Here is a 21,719-nt window from a genome sequence, read left to right on the forward strand (position 1 = left end):
GTCTGCTTGACCCTCCTTCAGCCAGTCTGTCCCCCACAGTGATGAATATGCAGTAGATATTTACTAAGTAGATGTAAAAGTAAAATGGAGACTCAAAAGAGAAAACAGTAAAGCTTCCATGTTCCTCTCCCTGCTTCTACAAGTGCAGAAAGGGTTAATTTCTTTGACTGCAATGATAAAAACCTAAGATACAACAGACATAAATAGTAAATTGGCAAGTAGCATCATGTAAGTAGCATCATGTACAATATGTTCTTCTTACAATAACAATCGAATTTACAAACAAATTAGCTGTGGAGTCTGAAGGACATTCTGTAGTTTTCACACTAGGCCTTCATCTCCCGCTGATAGATGACTTTGACTGTAAATTGAAAAGTGGAAGTGATTCAAAATTCTGTGTTTTCACAAGTGCCATTTCCAAAATTGAGGCTTCAGAAAGGAGATGCCAGAAAGTGTCAACGGAAACTCAGAGCAATTATGCCTGTTATTAAGATGAGGTAGTGGCAATAACACGGCAGACTCATAGAGAATATGTATGTGTCGATTGTTCTTAGGGAGCCTGTATGAACAAACTTTTACAGCACCCATCAGACTTTGGGTCTCCAGTGGTAGTGTGAATTTTCAGGCTCTCCAACAGTATGCTTTTGGACAGGGATTGTGGACCCAAGAGCCATCTTAGAAGAGATGTGTGTTTTTTCTCTTAATGAGCTTAAATGAAACCCCTATATTAAAAGAAGGGCTTCTTTCACTGCTTCTTTCCTCCAGAATAATCATCCCCCAAGATTTTTGGTCTCTGGACTCCTTTGTGGTACTAAAAACTGTTGATATCTTCAAATATATCCTCCCTGAGCCTTAATTGATTTGTAGATATATCAGTTGGAACTGGGCTCCACGAGTCTGAATTTTGATTGGTTGAAGTTTTCTGCAATCACCTTTGTCTGTTGCAATAATTTTTTTATGAGAGAAGATAACTATACTTATCTGGAGAATAGGAAAAATATTTAGAATGTAGTTAGGTATTATGCTGGTTTAGTAAAGTAGCAGTTGTAGATTTTTATTCAAGATCCATGATTCATAAGTCCTTGATAGTTGACTAGGTTCCAGGACCAGGAATGATTTCCCTCATTTTCAATGGGTCTTGAACCAATTAGAGAGCAGTTGGTTACTACCAAGGTATGCATACCACTATTGCACCACTAGGGTTATTGTGTCATACCAGCTATTGTGATTCATTGATATCATAGCTGAGTAGGACTGTTAGTTGCTTCATACTTTAGAAGATTACAAACTATTTTTGCTGTGCTAATTACAGTTCAGTGACTACAGGCAACAATTAAGCAATCTTACATTTCAAAAGGCTAGAAGACAGGATTTTGAAAACTTTTACCATAGAAAAAGAAAGGTTCTGGAGGAGATAAATATATTTAATTTGATGTAAACATTATAGAATATATACATATATCAAAACTTTGCATGGTACTTCACTAACATGAGTAATTTTTAGGGCTTTTTTATGTACCAGTTAAAAGAAACAATTCTAAAACACTGACATAATTGTATTTCCCAAATTTATCAAAATATTAATTTAGTTTAATTTATATATTTATATATACTGTGGGATAATGCTTTTGTACACTACAAAGATTTGTCACTCATATTGGTTTAATAAAACGCTTATTGGCCAGTAGCCAGGCAGGATGTATACACAGGACAATAAGACTAAGAGAATTCTGAGAAGAAGAAAGGCAGAGGAAGCAAGATGAGAATGCCTTATTGAGAAAAGATACCAAGCCACATGACTAAACATAGATAAGAATTATGGGTTAATTTAAGTTGTAAGAGCTAGCTAATAATACACCTGAGAGTTGAGGCAGAACAGTTTATAGTTGATATAAGCCTTTCTGTGTTTCTTTGGGTCTGAATGGCTGCAGGACCAGGCAAGACAGAAATTTGTCTACAAATTTACCTTAATTTTGTAAAAACAGGGGATTTATCTAAAAAGGAAACATTAGAACATTTTTATGACAGTGTATCTCTAATGGTATAATCAGTAGCCCCAGTCAAAATGAAAAGCTAACAACTAGAGTATCATATTCATTTTGATGATATTCCATTGAGAATAACAGAAACCCTCAATACAACAGAAGTGCAAACAAGATAGTGGGCAGAATAGATATTATTGAGGATTGAGGTGGAAGCCCCACAGATCCAACCAGGATCCAAGCTCCTACATTACTACTGCCTGAGCACATGACTTTTATTTCTTAGCAATGTCATGGTCCAAGAAGTCGGGCAAAACCTTCAGCATCCATGTATCCCAAAGATAGCTAAGACCAAATAAAGCTGCTTCCAACTCAATTAGCTCTCCATTGAGAAATCTTTATAGCATACACTTGTTAGTCTAGATGAGTCCACACTTCCACTTACACACTGTCTGAAAATAATGTTTTGTTCTAAATAGCAATGTGTATTACATAATAATGGAGGTTGGCCATTAAGGAGGACAAATTGAATGAATTATGGGGTAGGTATGGAACTGGAAGTTTCTTACACAGGAATATCAATAGGCACATGTTTGAGATTTCATATTGACCTATCTGAGCATCTTCAAATTTATAAGGGGGAGAAATTCCACCTCGAAAAATTTTGGTTTGCCCGTATTGCAAAGAAAGATGGCACTTAAAAGAATAACGTCTCTAAATGGCCTTGCTTATAAAGGTGTAAATTATTTGAAGAGGAAATGTCAAGACTACTACTTAGGGATGATTGTTCCATTTGTGCAGGGTATAGGGGGTATTTATGTTTTCCTTTGCTTTCTTTCACTCACTTCAATATTAATTTAGGAACACTGAGGTATATACAGTTTAGCCTATGTGCTCTGTAGTAGACGAATTCTAAAGATTAGTCTAATTGTAAGTCGTCATTAGACTGACACTATCTATTCATTTTCAATGAATACTGAACTTAAATTTCCAGTTTTCTCATGGGTTCTCATTGGACAACCCAGACCATGGGGATACTTTTGAGCAAGGGTTAAGAGATTCCTCAAAGTGTCCAGCCATTCTGGCAAGCTACAGAATGTGGATCTGAGATAATGCAAAATAGTTTACTTATCGAAAAGGTCACAGAATCTTGATATGTTTCACCTTCTAATAATTTCTATTATTTAAAAGCAAAATCAGTAAGAAAAGCCACTCTTACAGGTGTCATCATGATTTCCAAGTGAAAAAGAAAAAAAAACTTTCTCCAGGCAACATTTCCCTTCTTCTATAAATTGGAAGATGCTCAGACAGTGTCTGTGTCAAGAAACGAGACTGCCATTTGAAAACTGACAAAAAGTGATCCTAACAATCTGGCGTTGTTGACTTTTAGAAGCATGGGGACATCTAACATAGTGCTGGCAGAACACCTGGGTACAGAGCATGCAGCCCCATCACTACATTGTCCCCAGGGCTGGCATACCTCAAAGGAGATAATCATACACTTACTGAAAAGTCCTACTGAAGAAGCCTTAGAGCTCAAGGTCAAGCAGTCACTTGTTAAATGAGCCACAGAGCTCTGAGTAGACTAAAGGAGGGAGATCAGAAGTTGTGTCTAGGATGGAAGGCAGGACCTTCTACAAAATGGCTAGTTTTCTCTAACCTTATGGAACTTTGGGGAAAGAACTTGCTAGCAATTGGTGGTGATTATAGAACACAGTAATAATCATGGTTTATCTTTGAGGCATTTCCACCATAGTTAACTTCTTAAAGTGACTGGAGTGGAAAAGGAATAACTGATTGCTCTATGCCAATGGAAACCCCTTGTATTTACAGATAGATAGAACAAATGATGTCAACAAAAGACTATAATCTCCATGAGGGGAGGAATCCACTCTCTTCTTTAGAACTGGTTTCTTAATATGTCGCATAGTGTGAAAGATAGAACTAATAGGCTTTTAATTGACAGAGAAAGGAAATTAATTTAACATGTTCTGTCCTTGATACTGGGCCAAAAGTACTGTTATAAATACCAAGGTGGCCCAAGTAATAAACCAAACTATTAGCCAGGGAATTAGCTGAATATTATCCCAAAATAAGTCAAAGATTTCTTGGAGGTTTTATTGTTTTGAGAAATCCCTGAGGAATAGAGCAAACGAGTGAGTGCCTGGTGATATGGAATCACTGGAAGTCTTTAAAGAATATGCCCATGTTCTTAAACTTAAGAGTTCACAGGATGTCCAGGGAGGAGAACATTGCAATAGTTGGAGAGAGACAAGAAGATTCACAGGCAGGGGTGGGTTTCCCTAACCACTGCACAGCTTGTCCTCAGATCCAGATTAGCTATTCTTTTCCTCTTCCTATGTATTAGGTGCTCTAGTGAAGTACAATGTTTGTGTTTTCGTTGAATTCTTACAAATTTTGGAAGTATTATTTGACTCAATTTCTATGGGAGAAGACTGAAATGTTTGTGTTAGTTGATTCGCTGAAGACACAGCAGTAGCAAATTCTATCATTTAAAATTTTGATCCAAAATGTTTCAATAGCAGAGACTGAGCTGCTAATCACTTCACTCCACTACATCTTAGCATATCCTCTATGGAGAAAGTACATAACTGTTGCGAATTCTCACAAATTCTTCTGCATCTGAAAGAGAAGCAGTATTTCAGGCTCCGAGTGCCAGGAAGATAGAGTCTCCTTATGATTAGATGAGAGAACGAATAAATGAATGCATGGAATGATAAGTGGGTCGTCTCTGGATTGATTATCCTGTAGCTAGTCTTTTCCCCCAACTGTCCCCCGAACTTCACCCTACGTAATGTTTCTGAAGTATTAAACTGACCTTGTCAGCTATCGACTTTAAAGATCCTCATTCTCTCTTTGCCATCTACAGCTTAAGGCTAAAAGTCTTAGAATACATATCCTTCTAAAGCTTAGTCCAGTAGTTCTCAATAAAGGATGGTTTTGTTCATCAGGGAACATACATTTTGTTGTTATTAATGGAAGTAAAGATGCTGCTGACATATATGATACAAAGATGCTAAACATTCTCTGCAAACACATGGTGCTGACCCCAGCTTGAAAATGTCTCTCATTATAAACCTGAGCCTATCCCTTCACAAACATTTAGAATGTCGTTTACCAAAAGTAGCTACCCTGTATTATAGCTGAGAGACCCCAGTCCATAGTCCCCACACTCCCATATGACTTCATGCTTCTTTATTCGTATTCATCTTCCCTATGCTGAGATCATTCTTGATCCTTAGTACCTTTGTTCCTTCTTGCAAGTTAATTCTAATTTTCACTTCTAAAAATCTTGCTGGAACTCCCACTTCTGTGGACCCATATCAATCTCAGCATGCATTTAGAATGACATTGACCTGTACTATACTGAATGATATATTTCTATATCTGCCTTCCATCTCTTAACTATGAACTAAGGAAGGACAGAAACATGGTAAATTGGGAATAAAAATTATTGTTCTCAGATAATTATATTCTAAAGTATATAAAGTGCTAATCCATACTAAGTACCTGATACTTATGAAGGAGTCAATAAATAATATTTCTATTAATGACCCAGGCTAGTGCTTCTCTGGCTTTGTGAATGCTATAGACCAATTCAAAGAAATGGGCAGAACTGCACATTCATACTTAAGAAATGGTTCAATTTAAAGAAAAATATTAGGTCTACTCTAGTATAGTTGTCACAGAGCTGAATCAAAATCCATGAAAATCTTATATGGAAAACTGAAGCTTAAGAACATGTTGAAAAGAAACTACATGAAATCATTTTGATACCACCTAGTACCCTCTACCATGTGTCAGGCACCAGGATAAGCACCGCGTATCACCACATATCATTTAATCTATAGAAGTAAAAAAATAAATATTTCATGTATATGCACATTCAAACACAAAGATATATGATCATTAACCTATTTTCCTTGATACAGATGAAAAAATCAGAGCTGCATAAAAGATACCCTAGTTTTCCTACTATTACACAGAACCCTGGGTGGGAACCCTGAGTCAGACTGATAGAGGGAAGCCAAGTATTTAACTAATGCTCTATGTCTTCTTCATTGCACAGTTAGTCTTGCAACTGAAGGCATTTTGAACTTTGTATAATCAAAGGGCTCATGTTTAGAATTTGCTTTTACACACAGGTTTTTCTCTGTAGGATCCTGCTGTCTTCTACACTGATAGTGAGGTCAAAATTAGCTAGAACTTTAAGTCAGTCACAGGACTGGTTGACCTGAGAGTCAACTCCCTTCAAGGCAAGTTTTCAATTAGCAGAGGAAGACAGCACTGTCAAGTGCTGACATCCCAACCCAGAGCTCCTTTCTGCTCAGGGTTATTTCTCAGGGAAGGTTGTTGAGGGATGGGTACATTCCACCAGCTAGAGGCTATGCCAGTGACCTTTAATGCTAGTTTAGCTTAAACACATTTTGACATTTTGAAAAAAATTAGTATATTTTTACAAGGTGGGGCAAGCACCACAAATTAGACCTAATGGTTTGCCTGTAGGCTGGATCAGCAGAGTCGACAGAGCCTTCGCTGCTGCTCTTGGGGGCTCTTCTGAGTCCCATTCTAAAACAAAAAAATTTTTCTGCTACCACATGCAACCCCCCCACACACGCTTTAAAAAATCACAGTTGTATAAATGGCAGCAGCTTCTGGAAGTTAACCTTAGATCCATTTCAGTAGGACAGAGTTGTGGGCTCTCTCCACAATTAATAGATACTTGTTCCACCAGCCAGAATCAGCTCAAAAACATCACTACATTTGTTGGGTGGGGTGGCGAGGCTCTGTTTTTACTGTGTGGGTGTAAAGCACTAGTTCCTTGAAAAATTACCTGGAAATGGACACAATTAACATAAGAATGGCATAAGAGGAACTGACAACCTAAAAGCAGTGAAAAGGTCCGTCCTCTAAAACAATGGCCCCTCGACTACTAAGTAGGCACACATCTTTCATCTGAGCAGATCTCACAGACAAGCTGCCCCACCGAATCAAATGGGAATTAAAGGGATACTATGTACCTGGCATACAAAGTGTCTCAAAAGCACAAAGGCCACTTTCGTCACAGAAAACTGCCAGAGGGTAGCTCATTTGATGGGGAAAAAAACAGACAGACACGATGTCTGGTGTATTTTTGAGGCAATATTAAATCTAATAAACATGACACCAATAGTATCGGCTTAAATCGGGTTGCGAGAGTTGGAGAATTTCAGAGCTTGTTTTCTCACCGCCAGCTTTTATCTCAGAGGCAGCCTTGATAGCTGAGAACAGAGTCTAAAATATGTTCCTTCCATAGCTTCTGCCAGGTGTGTGCCATTCCTGGGCCTCGGCCCTGGCTCTGGCTCCCTGAGTGGGGATAATTAGAACGTCATTTCAGCCAGCTTTGTTTTTTCTGGGTCACCGACTTCAGACTCGATCAAAATAGGAGTGTTGTACTGAAATCAATTCATTTCCTCTTCCTCAGCCAGCCCTGACTTATTTCCTAGGGGACCATGTTCCATAGGAATAGAGCACACGGACAGCTTCAGGACAAGTTTGATAGTGTATATAGAGGTCCAAGGTGGGGGCACAGGGTGAAGGGAGAGCCAACCGTCCACAGTAGCAGCAGCGGCAACGGCAGTGGCAGCAGGCACTCACTCTGTCTCTCTGTGGCAGCACAGTGACACGCAAAGGCCTCAGATAGACATGCTGAGGAACACTTCACCACAAACTGTTCTGGGAGCTGTGGCTGCTGGTGGTTAATGATTATCCAATGGCCTCAGTCCGAAAGGCTTTGTAGAACATGCATAATACAAGCTGAGCTTTATACCCCATTAGCACACAAATTCCTAGCTGCCCAGAGGCATATGGTTACTGACCAGAGAAGGGCAGCATTTGTAGAGGTGGAAGTAGAGGGCACAGAAAGCTGTGGGGACACAGTGAGGTTGCTGTGCATTTGGGGGACACTCAGACATGGGGGCAAAGGGCCTCGTATGGTATAACAAGGAGAAGGCAAAGGCAACCTTTGCTTTCCTCACAGCACCACCCTTAGAGGGTACAAGTAAAAAAATAAGTTCTTATCTCAGACATCAGATCGGGCCTTTTCCCACTTTATTAATCATTATTCATAAGGTCTCTTTCAGCTGAGGAAGTAGTGGGCGTCAAAATGCAGTGAACGTCCATATCTGCTTTCCAAACGTTCTGATTCCGTGAGAAAAATAAAGACTTCCCTCGGCTTCCCTGCAAAGCTGAAAAGCTTAGTTACGTTACTTTCACTATTTTAGTCCTGAATGAGATTTATTTTTCTGCCTTTGTCTAGCCGGAAAGGAGAGAAATGGATAGTAATGAGTGGTCATGTGGGAAGTGCTATATGCAGCAGAGTTCTCCGTGAAGTGCCTAGGGATAAGCAGTCACCATCGGGAAATGTCAGGGCAGGCACTGAGCCAACTCATGTCCAGAAAAGAACTACAGTGAAATCATGTTTACTTAGCTTATCCTCAGCATCTAGCAGAGCCCTTGGACAGGGCACACTAGACACACACGTGCACATGCGTTCGCGCGCGTACACACACACACACACACACACACACACACACACACACACTGTTTTACTCTTCTCAAACACCTCTGTACTCTCTATACCCTACATTGCCTTCCTAGTTTATATAGCATGATTCCTTACCTAGCCTAATGCAGAAGCCACCAAACTGGCTGGTCTCACCTCTGCCTCCCACATTGTCTCTAGAGCGGGCAGTAAGATCCATCTGAAACACAAGTAGGACTATGCCATCTGCCTACTTAAAGCTCTTCAATGACTACCCCAGTCACAAAAACAAAACTGATATGTGCTTCCTTTCATTACCTGGTATATTTATTGAGCAGAGATGCCACAAAAAAATAGCAAAGTTCAGGTGTCTTCAATAACAAAATTTATTTTCTCAAATCTTTGGCCACTGGAAACCAAAAACACAGACGTTGGCTTCTCCTAAGACCTCTCTTGTTCACATTCAGATGGCCATCTTCTTGCTATATCCACATAGAGACAACCCCTAAGTGTGTGCAGTCTCCATTTTCATAATCACACTTACAGTTTGGAGAGGTCTCCACTCTTACCATCTTAACTATCCTAATTTATTCTTTAGATACCCTAGCTCCAAACACAGTCACATTGAAGGTTAGTGCCATGAGACCTAACTTTGAAAAGGACAGGATTTACTCTGCAACATCTAGTCACTCTCTACCTCCTGGTGGGCATCATTTTCTTAGTTTCACGCACTGAAACTATATTAACCTTACTGAAATATTTATTATACTCGAGATGAGTCATGCCGTCTCTGATGTTTGGGCTTTTACCCTTGCTATTTGCTCTGCCCAAATGGTCCTTCACCTACGCTGCTCTTCTCTACTGGTCACTTCGCCCTTGGTTTACACACCGTCATATCTATTAATATCCCGCCTCTATATCTATGTGAAGTCCTCTCATGCCCTTTCTATTGCTTCCTTCTCACAACATGGAGAGTAATCGCTAATAGTGCTTTCAAGGGCCCTACCAGACCAAACAGTTCCTTAAGGGCATAGGTTTATGTGTCGGAAAACTGTATTTTAATCCCTAAAGCTTAGTACAAGGCTTAGTACAGAGAATGTTCTCATCAACAATTCGGGGAAATCAGAAACCAACCTGTTTCTTCACCAAGTTTGAGGACCCAAGAACTAAACAAGACCCAGCTAAGTGAGAAGTATGTTCCCACCTAGGACTCCAGATCAATAGCTAGCAGACTATACCTGCATAATATACGAGATGGATCTTAGGCCTATGCTAATGGCAGGCCCTGACCAAAAGGCTGTTGATTGGGTAAAAAGCTGGTTTCCCCAGGGCTTCATTGTCACACAATCTTTATGACTTTGCTTTTCTAAGCATATACAAGACAATAAAAGAATTGTGTGTGTGTGTGTGCGTGCGTGTGGCGTGTGTTAATCCAGAGGTCCTACAGCAATAACCTTCAAAATCATCTAGAGATCTGTAAAAACACAGACGGTTGGGTCCCTGTTCTCAGGGATTATGGTACAATGTGCCTAGGATAGAGCCTCAAAGTTTGCATCAAGTGATGTTATGGTTGTCAGTTCCAGAGACCACACTCTGAATTCCACTTATCTAGAAGATACTTTGGGATTATGGAAAACAATTCATATTGTGTTGAAAATAGCACAAATGATAAATATATCCATCCTTCATTATCAAACAGCATCAATGCTGCTGAAATCAGTAATAGTACAGAAACAATAAGCTATTTATTACTCGTATGGTAAAATTGTCTCTGGAACGATGTGGTAACTTAGTGGCATGTGTTCTGTTTGTTCTTTTTGTAGGTGCGATTAGAGTGGCCAACCGACCTCACAGTCAATCCCATGGACAACTCATTGTATGTTCTGGATAACAACATCGTGCTGCAGATTTCTGAGAACAGGCGTGTGCGGATCATCGCAGGGCGTCCCATTCACTGCCAGGTGCCCGGCATCGATCATTTCTTGGTCAGCAAAGTAGCAATTCACTCCACTCTGGAGTCAGCCAGGGCCATCAGCGTCTCCCACAGCGGGTTGCTCTTCATCGCTGAAACAGACGAGAGGAAAGTGAACCGCATTCAGCAAGTGACCACCAATGGGGAGATCTCCATCATAGCCGGCGCCCCCACTGACTGCGACTGCAAAATTGATCCCAACTGTGACTGTTTTTCAGGTATGACCTTTTTAGCAATTCACCAGCTCACCCTCTCTGTTTTCAAAAGCAAAACCGGCATCAGAAAAGCCTAAAGGAAAACAAAAAGGAATTCGTATAAACAACTGTGTGGGCTCACGGAGAAAGCAATGTATTGGGAGTTAGCGCTGACAGCTGACTGAGTGACCCAGAAAAGCCATAAAACCTTTTCACAATCCATCTGCCTTACTTGTTACATAGAGATAAGTATATTTCTCCATCATGTCACCTTGCTGTTCTTGGGGAAAACAGACATAATAACTTTCCAGAGTCTCAAAAAAGTTAACATCATACAAATTTAAGATCGTGCCGTTATTTGTGCTTTAGAGAAAGGAAAATAGGTTGAAAAACATATTTACTGATTTTATTAAGCCACTTGCCCAAAGTGACTGCCTTCCAGATGGAAAGCATGCTCTATTAGAGGGTTGAAAGGACCCCAAGCAGACTGCTGTGAGCATGTACGGGCAAAATTAAATTCCCCAATTGCAAATTCTTATGGCATCAGTCGCCTGTGTTACTTGATGTTAAAAGCTCTGAAATTCCATAAACAATGGTGCCCTTTTAGCTGAAATGGGAGAGGAAAAGACGAGCCTTTTCCACAAACATGGAATAGTTATTTCTGATAGCAAACAGAGCTCTAAATGTCAACAGTTCTGTTCATGTCTGAGGAGTGGAAGTCCCTCCCCGCTACATGCAAACCTATTAAGCTACTCACCCAGGACTGAATAGCCCTCATAAGTTTTGTGTTTCCTTGAGAAGAATCCAGAATCAGTAAGTTGTTCAATATGACTTTGTTCAATATTTCCTGTATTTTCCTGGACAATGAGATTTATAGATGTTTTAGTAATTTATATATTTTATTCAAGGTGTATCTGCTATTTATGTCAGTTACCAGCTTTGGTATTTGGAATGATTGTTATACTTACAGACTTAGCATATTTTGACAATGGAACAAAGGAAATTAATAGAGGAAATGACTTCTAAGCATAGTAGGACCAGAAGATTCTAAAACAAATCCTGCAAATAGCAACAGGAAAGAAACTTACAAACTGGCAGGCAAATTTGGTGTGGCTATCGTTATTTGCTGTGCCTTGCAATACAATAGGTTCTGAACAGCAGGATTTAGGAATTCACAGAATTGGTGTAACTGAGATAATTATATCTTACTGTTCATCTTTAGTGTTACTGACTCAAGAACTACAGTCTTTTGAGTAAATGGGTTTCAAAATAATCAGGGGGCATGCAAAGAATGATGGTTCTCTGATTGTTGTTTTTTTTTTCTTAAAATGATTTTTGATGTGTGTTGCTTTAAATCTCAGGTATGCTCACTCAAATTCTTTGGGTGCCAATTATTAAAACTGGGTCTTTTTTTCCCCGTAGGTGATGGTGGGTACGCCAAAGACGCAAAGATGAAAGCCCCTTCCTCCTTGGCAGTGTCACCTGATGGTACCCTCTATGTAGCAGACCTTGGCAATGTTCGAATTCGTACCATCAGCAGGAACCAAGCCCACCTGAATGATATGAACGTTTATGAGATTGCCTCGCCTGCTGACCAAGAACTCTATCAGTTCACTGTCAATGGAACCCACCTACATACCGTGAACTTGATAACAAGGGACTATGTATATAACTTCACCTACAATGCTGATGGTGATCTGGGTGCCATCACTAGCAGCAATGGCAATTCAGTGCATATTCGCCGGGATGCAGGTGGCATACCTCTATGGCTTGTGGTGCCTGGCGGGCAAGTCTACTGGCTTACCATAAGCAGCAACGGAGTCCTGAAAAGAGTGTCAGCTCAAGGCTACAATTTGGCCTTGATGACCTACCCAGGAAACACAGGACTTCTAGCAACAAAAAGTAATGAAAATGGATGGACCACTGTTTATGAGTAAGTTTCTAATGTCCAACCCCACTTTCGTTAGGTTGTTATTTGAGAGAGAATTACGGTAAGAACATTGTTTCGTAATTGATGGCTGTTGCGTACTATTTTCTCCTAACAATCACGGATAAAAAATAAAAAGTAAGTAGTCAAGAAGAAAATTTTACCCAGCTCCTAGGGTGGGACCCATTTTGCCTAAGCAGTTTGTAGAGCATAATATTTAAAGTATAGTGTGGCACTGCAGGAGACAGGAAAGAGGTATAAGTTCATACACACACAAAAAAAAAAAATCCACAGCATCCCTGGGAAGACAAGCTACAATTGAATCTAAATAACAAAACTAAAGGATGCTGCTAAAGCAGTAAAGAAGCGGTGTGATTTAACAAGTATTTACTGATCTCTGTGGGGTTTAATGGATGAATAAACAAGTCTGTGCCCAGCCCAACTCAGTATTCGTTGCTGTGGGAGATAACAGTGAAGCTGGAATGGAAGAAGTGGACCTTGAAAGGCAAATGTAAAATTCCGCGGAGCACATGCTGACTAGCAGCTCTGAGACCCTGACTGCTTCTGCGAAATGTGGAGCCACGGGCTTCAGTGCAACCCCAGGCTTCCTTGGTGCCCCTGCACAAGTGGAACCTAGCATGCAGTGGCAGTTACAGACTAGCTAATTCCGTGATAACTTCATTTCACTGGGAACTAACACAAAGTATGTCTGACAGCAAGCTACTAGGAATTACCATGGCATGGAAATAAAGACCATTGCCCTTACCTGGTTTCTGAGTCAATTGGCTCAGCAAGCCAGACTGGCAGCCCTCGGGAAGCACTTTCCCCACAAAGGAAGCTGCCCAGTTTCTAACAGTATACTGAGTGAGAATAATCCCTAGAGTCAGAACTCAGAACCTGGGATGACAGTCAACTTGAAGGCTTTAAACCATGAAGAAGTGGAGATACTAAGTTTGATGAGTTTCACATGTGACTATTCTTGTGTGGCTGTAGAAAAATATGAAGAGAATATGTCCAGGCCCACAAAAGCCTCCTGAGGAAAAGAACAAAGCAACTGTCCTTCAAATTTTGGAGCACTTCCCAAAGAAATGTCATTTATACAAAAGACCTGAACAGCTACTCCAGTTTCACTTGGAGAAATGTGCTCAGTAGTTTCTATTGCAGGACTTTTGGGTTTTTTGTTTAAGTTTTCTTATATCTTAATAAAAGCAACAAAAGCTGCTATTCTCTAAGGATCTACTTACTGCTAGATGTTATGTTAGGTAATTATTATACATCATTTTATTTGGCTTTCTTTGTAACAATGTAGAATAGGTTCTTCTAGCACTCCTATTTTATAGATAAATAACTAAGTCACAAATATAGTTAACTGGTCCTGATTCACCCAGCTATCCAGAACTCAAATGCCAATAATCTAAGTCAAAAAGTCTTACTTTAAAATAGTCTTCCTTTAGGAAAATTAATTTCTAATGAGACACTTTTAATGTCTTTTAAAACAAGTCTCACTCCGGATCACAATGCAGTTAAAATTAGGCAAAAAAAAAAAAAAAATCTTGAAACCTGCCTGCTGAATTCAGTCCTCCCAAAATAAATAGTTGATGAGTTAACTAGTTTTTAAAACAACCAGGTAATCCATTTCCTTTTCATTTGTTTGATTAACATTTGTTGAGTATTTGCTGTGCACTACAAAATGTTTCAGGCATGCCTAATCTTTAACACACTGAGGCAGAATGGTGTCATCTACTAAGTTCACATAAGAACTATGGCATCAACTTAGAAAAAAAACAAAAAATTCATAATGTTTTAAGTAAGTTCATGGTTTTGTATTGACCTTCACTCACAACTATCCTGAGGTTCATGCAGCCTGTAGGCCACAGGCTGGACGTGCCTGCTAGGTGTGGCCTTATAACCAATAACAGAAAGATAAGTTCCATATATTCATGGAGCTTACATTGTACTGGAGAACAATAAGTTGTATAGAATTTCAAATAGCAATGCTATATAAAGAAGTTATATATGTATACATATATATGTAAATATGGTATATGATATAATAATAATCTTGAGCTAGTAAGATGACTCAGCAGGTAACAGTGCTTGCCTCCAAGTATCATAACCTAAGTTTGATCCTAGGGACCCACATGGTGGAAGGAGAAAACTGACTCCCATAAGTTGCATAAGTTGTTCTATGACTTCCCCCTTTGTCCCATAGCACATTAAGATAGGAGAGAGAGAGAGAGAGAGAGAGAGAGAGAGAGAGAGAGAGAGAGAGAGAGAGAGAGAATAGATTAGGTAGGTAGATAGATAGATAGATAGATAGATAGATAGATAGATAGATAGATAGTTAGAATTTATGAAAAACTGTACACATTTTGAAAATAAGCATGATCAATACCTAATGACAAAGTAGTGTAGTATTTGTGGGAAAGCTGGGTCAAAAACAATTTCAAAGTTTTTGGCCTAAGCAACAGAATATAGGGATTTCTATTCTTAGAAAGAAACATTATGCAAGAGGTATTGTAAGGTAAGAAACTAGAAATTCGATTTCTGACAATCAGTTAAACATTTAAATGGATGAGTCTGAAATTCAAAAGGAGCTAGAGATCTACATTTGGAGTCAACCAATGTTTAAAATGTATTTAAATCCATGAAACAGATGAGATCTCCAGAAAAGTGAGTAAAGACTAAGAAAAGAAAGCAACAGAATGATTCTGAAGACCTTCATAGTTTAGCTTAAGAAAGAATGGTGAAAGAGACTGGGAAAGGAGGGCCATTGAACTAGGGAAGCAGCATGTCCAGGAAGTCAATTGTCTTAGTCCAACCGATTTGTACTCTTAACCAAACTGCCTTAGATCAGGTTATTCATAAACAATAGGAATCCACTGTGAGTGTGTGTGCATATGTGTGTGCAAATGTGCTCACACAGTGGCATGCATGCCAGAGGACAACTGTAGAGCTGATACTCTCCTTCCACCTTTACAGGGATCCTACGGATCAAACTCAGGCCAGCAGGCCTGTGCAGCAAGTGCGTCTACTCACTAAGACACCTTGCCAGGAGGTATAAAGTCTAAAATCCAGGTGCCAGCAGAATCAGTGTGTAGCATGGGGTACGCTCTACTTGCATGATGGTACCTCTTACTGTGTGTCTTCACATGGCAGAAGTAGGAAAGAAAAGAGGTAGACTCTTCCAATAACTCTTTTGTAAAATCACAAATATCATTATGGAGACAGAACCCTCATGACCTAATCATCTCCTAAAGACCTCTTGAAATTAGAGAGATAGCTCAATGGTTAAAATCACTGGCTGCCCATTCAGAGAACCTGAGCTCAATTCCCAACACTGCACGGCAACTCACAACCATCCTTAACTTCAGTTCCAAGGTATCTAGACATATCAGGCATGTAAATAGTACACATCAATGTAGGATAAAAACACATGTACACATAAACATTTAAAACATTACATACAATAAATGTTAAAAATAAAAGCCAAATTAAAATACTTCAATTTACAAGATTGGGGGAAGCACTCATGCTCCATCACTATGTAAATCAGGTGACTCAAAAAGGACAAAGGTGACAGTTCAATGGTAGATGACCTGCTTCACATACACATGACCCTGGGGGAAATGTCTGGCATCCCCAGAAAAAACTGAAAGTGATCAGATATTAATAAGTAAATTGGTACTGAGAATTGATCGTTCTATTTTGAATTGTGAAGATCATTATTTACCTGAAAGGGGGACGATTCTGAAACACAGTGAAGGACTCAAGCCTTAATACAAGAGATTGAAGAAAGACTGTATAGATGCATAAATGTTCATGACACCACAGTTGGTAATAACCAAGAAATGTTCATAAAGTGATGTGCATAATGCAAACTAAAAATATCATGAAGTAATACTCAAAGTAGAAATGAAGTTTTGATAAATGCTAAAACATGGATCAACCTTACAGCATTAAGTGAAAGATACCAAACACAAGAGGGAAAGTATCACATGGTTACATTTACAGAAAATTCCCAAGGGAGGAAAATCTATATAGATATAACATAGATTAGCAGTCATCCGGAGCTGATAAAAGGGATGACCTTGGGATATGAATATGAATATAGGGCTTGTTTGGAGAACAGTAGGAATGTGCTAGAAGTGGTGGCAATGGTTATATAACATGACCAGTGTACTGGAAATATTAGAAGCTTGTACCCTTTAAAATGCTAAATTTTGTGGTTTGTGAATTCTCTCTAGATAACAATAAAAGGAAATAGGAGAAAGACTGGATACAGTGGATAAAAAGTTACTTTGAGGACCTTTGCTATAAGGAGTAGAGAAATTAGAATACATGGTGGGGGTGAGGGATGAAGTCGAAAGAAGGAATTTTTGTTGTTGTTCATTTTTGCTTGATTTGGGTTTGGGTTTGGGTTGGAAGCATGGTCTCACTATGTAGCCTTGGCTAACCTGAAACTCTATGTAGACTAGGCTAGCCTCAAACTTACAGAAGATTTTAGTGAAATATATTTGCTCGCTAATATAAAATGTGCAGCATTGAGGAAAAACATTACGATGCCCATTAGAGAGGAGAGTGCTACTGAAAGATCAGTTGGTGTGCCAGATTTCTGCTGTTGGCACCTTGAAGCAGGGGCAATATGATAAGCAGTATCCCCCAAACCTGCAAATCTGTCACCAAGATTCAGCCCACAATCAGTATAGGGAAAGCTACTAAAGTCATTGTAGCATAACCAGTATCGAGACTCTAGGGAGTAGGAAACACAAGCATCCACAGGGGAGTAATCTTGAAATGTTAAGGCCACAAAGAGAACTTAGAAGTCATTTTATGAATGAGGGAACAGAGTCCCAGAGCAAGGAAATAACCTGCCCATTCAGATCTAGAGTTAGACTTATTCTCTCTGTTCTACCACTACCGCACTGTGTTCCGTAAAATTGTGGACATTTGAGATCACAAGAATGACAATGCAGAATATGGAGATCTAGAGGAGGAATGAATATGAGAACACCATTAGATAACGAAGAAGGCTATTCTTTCCCCCACATTCTTAACTCCAGCAATAAATATATATGCTGAAATGATCACAAACAGATGTGTTGAGAGAATATACCTCTTCCTTTTGAAGCTATCTGTTCTCAGGCTGAACAGCAGTCCCTAACAAACTACAGCCCCTATCCTATCTTGCCTGGCCGTGTAAGAATACATGGCTTTCTGTCCCTGATAATGGGCTTAAATTGCCTACCTTCTGCATGTGTCTTGTTTCACTTATATTCTCCTTACTTTAGCTCAGGCCTGATATCCGCACAAAATGTCCTTTTCCTCCTGAAGTTGGGGAACACACACTTGAACCTACTGTCTCAATTAGGGTCAGAACAGTGCTTAGCATAAAAGAAACTGAAAGGATTTTTTAAAACTTAAATGTTTTTCTAAAGTGAGAGAGTGGTTTCTTTGGCTAACAGGAACAAATGGTCTTCCAAGTTAAAAACAGAAATTCTGTTGTGGGATAAGAAGCAAAGTTTGGCAGGATGGATATTTGATGTGTAGAGAGACCCATGAGAGTAATCTGTTCAGCTTTCGATTATCTGCAGCTATTGAGAGGAAAAATGACACGAATGACCCCGAGCAGTGGGTAATGCGAACGGGACTGAAAAGAGCCTCTTGTGCAGTAGTACTGCAGGGGCTTTTATTCTACGATGGGATATTGTTTAAATAGTTCATTGGTTTTCATAATTCTGTTTGATTTGGACCAAGATCAAAATTACACACCCCAAGTATTAGTACTTGAAGCCTCACTGCCCATAAGCATCCTGAGTGTCAGGGGGCAGGAGTGAGAAGCTGACCACGGAGAAATAGCTAACAAGGAGGTGACTGTCAACACAAGAGTACTGGAACAATGAGGAATGCATTCTGCCCTGACAAGCTAATGGGCCCCTAATTATAATGACCCTGCCAGTGGATATCCAAGGGAAAGGCTTTGTACTTCACATAACGAGCTCACCCTCAGAACTGAAATCGTAACCAGGATGCTTTTGCTTATTGTTCTGGTATTTTCCTGGCCAAAAAAAAAAATCTTCTGCTACATTAAATGGGAAAGGTGCCAGGCTAAGGCCAGGGCATCAGTTGTGTCTGCTGTCAGGTTAGGCCAAGTTAACAGCTCCTCAGTCCCTTTGCCCTTTGTAGGAAGTCCTTTCACTTGTGAGGACCTCTGTATTTCCATGTGTTATTGATCTTTCAGTCCTCTGCATTCTATCTTTCTAGACTCTTGTTAGTGTGTTTCTACACACAAAAAGTCACTTACTGACAAGGGAGAAAAGCTTTCTTGTTTCTCGATAGAGTATTTCTTTAAATGCTGAGTTTTCTCAAGGGTGACTAATGAGGGATCTCCCTTCCTCCAAGATTAGATTAGGATGGGGCCAGGTATATAAACCATGTCTCCATGCAGAAAGTTTTACATGATAGTCACTCCTTCAAACATTTGAAATGGAGCTGGAGAGATGGCTCCTCCATTGACAATTAAGGCTTATAGCCAAACATATGAAAAATTCTAGTGTCTTATAGAACCATGGGACAGAAAAGAAACTAAGGTGTTATAGGTGCAGCCCTTGCCTTCAAGTAGATAAATGACTACAACTTAGGAAAAAAAGAAAATAGGAGGTGAGGATGTAGTTCAATTGGTAGAGTGCTTATTTAAGGCATATAAGGCCAGGGGTTCTGTCTACAGCCCCCATCAAACCATCATCTCAGTCACCTAAAAGGTTCTAATCCATCCTTGAATACATGAGACTCTCTCTCAAAAACAAAAGTAAAATCACCACACATGTAAACAAGAATATGATAATATGGATTGTCCCTTCAGGTACAAAAGATAGACTCAACATCTTTGTTCAAATACCTCTCTTTGTACCAAGCTTAGCTATGGTTTAACAATCAAACAAGCAGAATTATGGTGATGCTGTAGAGAAGCCAAATAAAGATTGGGAGCACACACAGAGGCAAGAAAAAGTTTTCAGAGGCTGACAAGGAGTTTAGCTGCATTTTCACAGGACATCTATGTAAACTGTGTTAGTCTTCCTATTCTAGTTTGCTTTCTGTTGCTGAGCTAAAACACCAAATAAAAGAAACCTCGGGAGGGAAGGGTTTGTTTTATCTGCAAAGTTATAGTCCAGCATTGAGAGAAATCAGGAGAGGAACTCAAAGCAAGAACCCAGAGACAGGAACTAAAGCAGATACCATGCTGCTTACTGGCCTGTTCCCCATGCCTTACTCAGCCTGCTTTCTTATAGTACCTAGGCCCACCTACCCAGGGATGGTACCATTCATAATGAGTTAACCTCTCCCACATCGAACATCAATCAAGAAAATGTACCACAGGCTTGCCCACAGGTCAATCTGATGGAAGAATTTTTCCAATTGAGGTTCATCTTCCCAGATAACTCGAGCTTGTGTCAAGCTGACAAAAGTAACCATCACACCTCCCAACATTACTGTAGATGATCCTGTCTTCTCTCTAACCCCACTGATGCTCATATCCAGCCCCTCTTTCCAGTTTCACTGGCAAAATCCAATTACCACTCGTCTGGTAAAGCAGATGTCGTGGGAATCCTCCTACTCTCGGCCAGACTGAGAATGCAGAGATGACTGAGAGGCCAAAAGATGCGAGCTTATAGTCGAGTGAGGGACAAGTGATCATGAAACATTTAATGAAAACAAAAGCTCACCGTCTTCCCTGACAGGAACTGAGACAAGAGCCTCCTTATAGTTCCTACTGGTCCCAGTCTCCCCATCCACGACTCATTGTCATCATAACATTGATCAGACCACCCTATCCCACCCCCAAAAAATATCTTTCCATGTCTCTATGTTTCTTAGTAACTTCATATTTACCCCAGATCCTGGCGTACCTCCCCCCACACTGCTCAGGCCGAAGCTCGATTCTCCAGCCTTCTCTCCCACTTCCTTCCTAAAGAAATCTTGTGCTCCAATGTCATTTTCCCAATGTACATCTCACATACGTCTGTGCTGGTCTCCACAGTCCTGACCTATTTGAAATGGCTTCTTTCCCTCCCCAGGCTCTGTACACCTTCCAGGACAAAAGCGCCACCACACCATGATCTGACCTTCCTCTCACTCTTAAACTCAGATCAGGAGGAACTGACCACTACCTTTGTTGAGCTTCTATGGTTCTGTTTTTACATATGCACTGGCGGGATCCTGGGACCAGAATGATTTTTGTGCATGTTTTACCTGCCCTAGTAGAGACTGAGGGTTTTGCTCAATGTGATTTCCCCAGGACCTAGCACATGACTCTATTAGCTGAATGAAAGTCAAATGGGAGCAGAAGAGCATTGGGGACTTGGAAGGGCATCATAAAAAGCAAAGTACTATTGCTGATGATAAAGATGGGGCCCACTATTTCTAAAGAATTCTTATTAGATTGGTCAGTTCTGACCTGAGGTAGTAAAAAGGTCTGACTCATTTGTCCTTCCTTTTAAAAATATAAATAATGAATCACACATTTATTAATCTGAGTATTTCATTGTAAGCAAAGGTAGGGAAGCTTCTAGCTTCTATTCAGTGCAGTTTAGATCTGGTTTAAATGCTCCTCAGGGGAAAGATCACACTATCTTTTATGAGAAAAGATTAGACCAAATATATTTTTAATAATGTATAAATATAACTTCCCTCAACTAAAGTATATTCCTCTCAAGGATAATGAATTCTAGGGCCTGAAGAGATGGCTCAGTGGTTAAGAGCACTGACTGATCTTCTAGAGGATCCAGGTTCAATTCCCAGCAAATATACTCTCAAAACTGCCTGTTACTCTAGTTCCAGGGAATCTGATACCATCTTCTGGCCTCCACAGGCACAACTGGTACACAGACATACATACTGAGGAAACACCCATGCACATAAAATTTAAATTTAAAAAAAGCATTACTTCCCTTTACATGCTACACCAGAGCACACACATGTGCACCTGAGCACACACACATGCAAGTGCTAGTACCTACAGCCTATCACAGCGCTCAACTAAAGGGTTAAGTGTTCAATACTAGTGTATGCCCTCGCTGTGAGAACACTGAAAAATCAGTCT

The 21,719-nt window shown here is 39.9% G+C and overlaps 1 protein-coding gene across 1 annotated transcript in view; it reads left to right on the forward strand.

The window, feature by feature from the left end:
- LOC121443414 (teneurin-1) overlaps positions 1 to 21,719 on the forward strand; it is a 348,703-nt gene that overhangs the window by 294,284 nt on the left and 32,700 nt on the right. Inside the window, exons 21-22 of the mRNA XM_041645172.1 lie at positions 10,350 to 10,716; positions 12,115 to 12,625. Coding sequence (XP_041501106.1) covers positions 10,350 to 10,716; positions 12,115 to 12,625 — 878 coding nt within the window. The remainder of the gene's footprint in view (positions 1 to 10,349; positions 10,717 to 12,114; positions 12,626 to 21,719) is intronic.

This window comes from Microtus oregoni, unplaced genomic scaffold, assembly GCF_018167655.1.
Source record: "Microtus oregoni isolate MIOR12 unplaced genomic scaffold, Mior012 000106F_ref0000393, whole genome shotgun sequence".
Classification (NCBI taxonomy): domain Eukaryota; kingdom Metazoa; phylum Chordata; class Mammalia; order Rodentia; family Cricetidae; genus Microtus; species Microtus oregoni.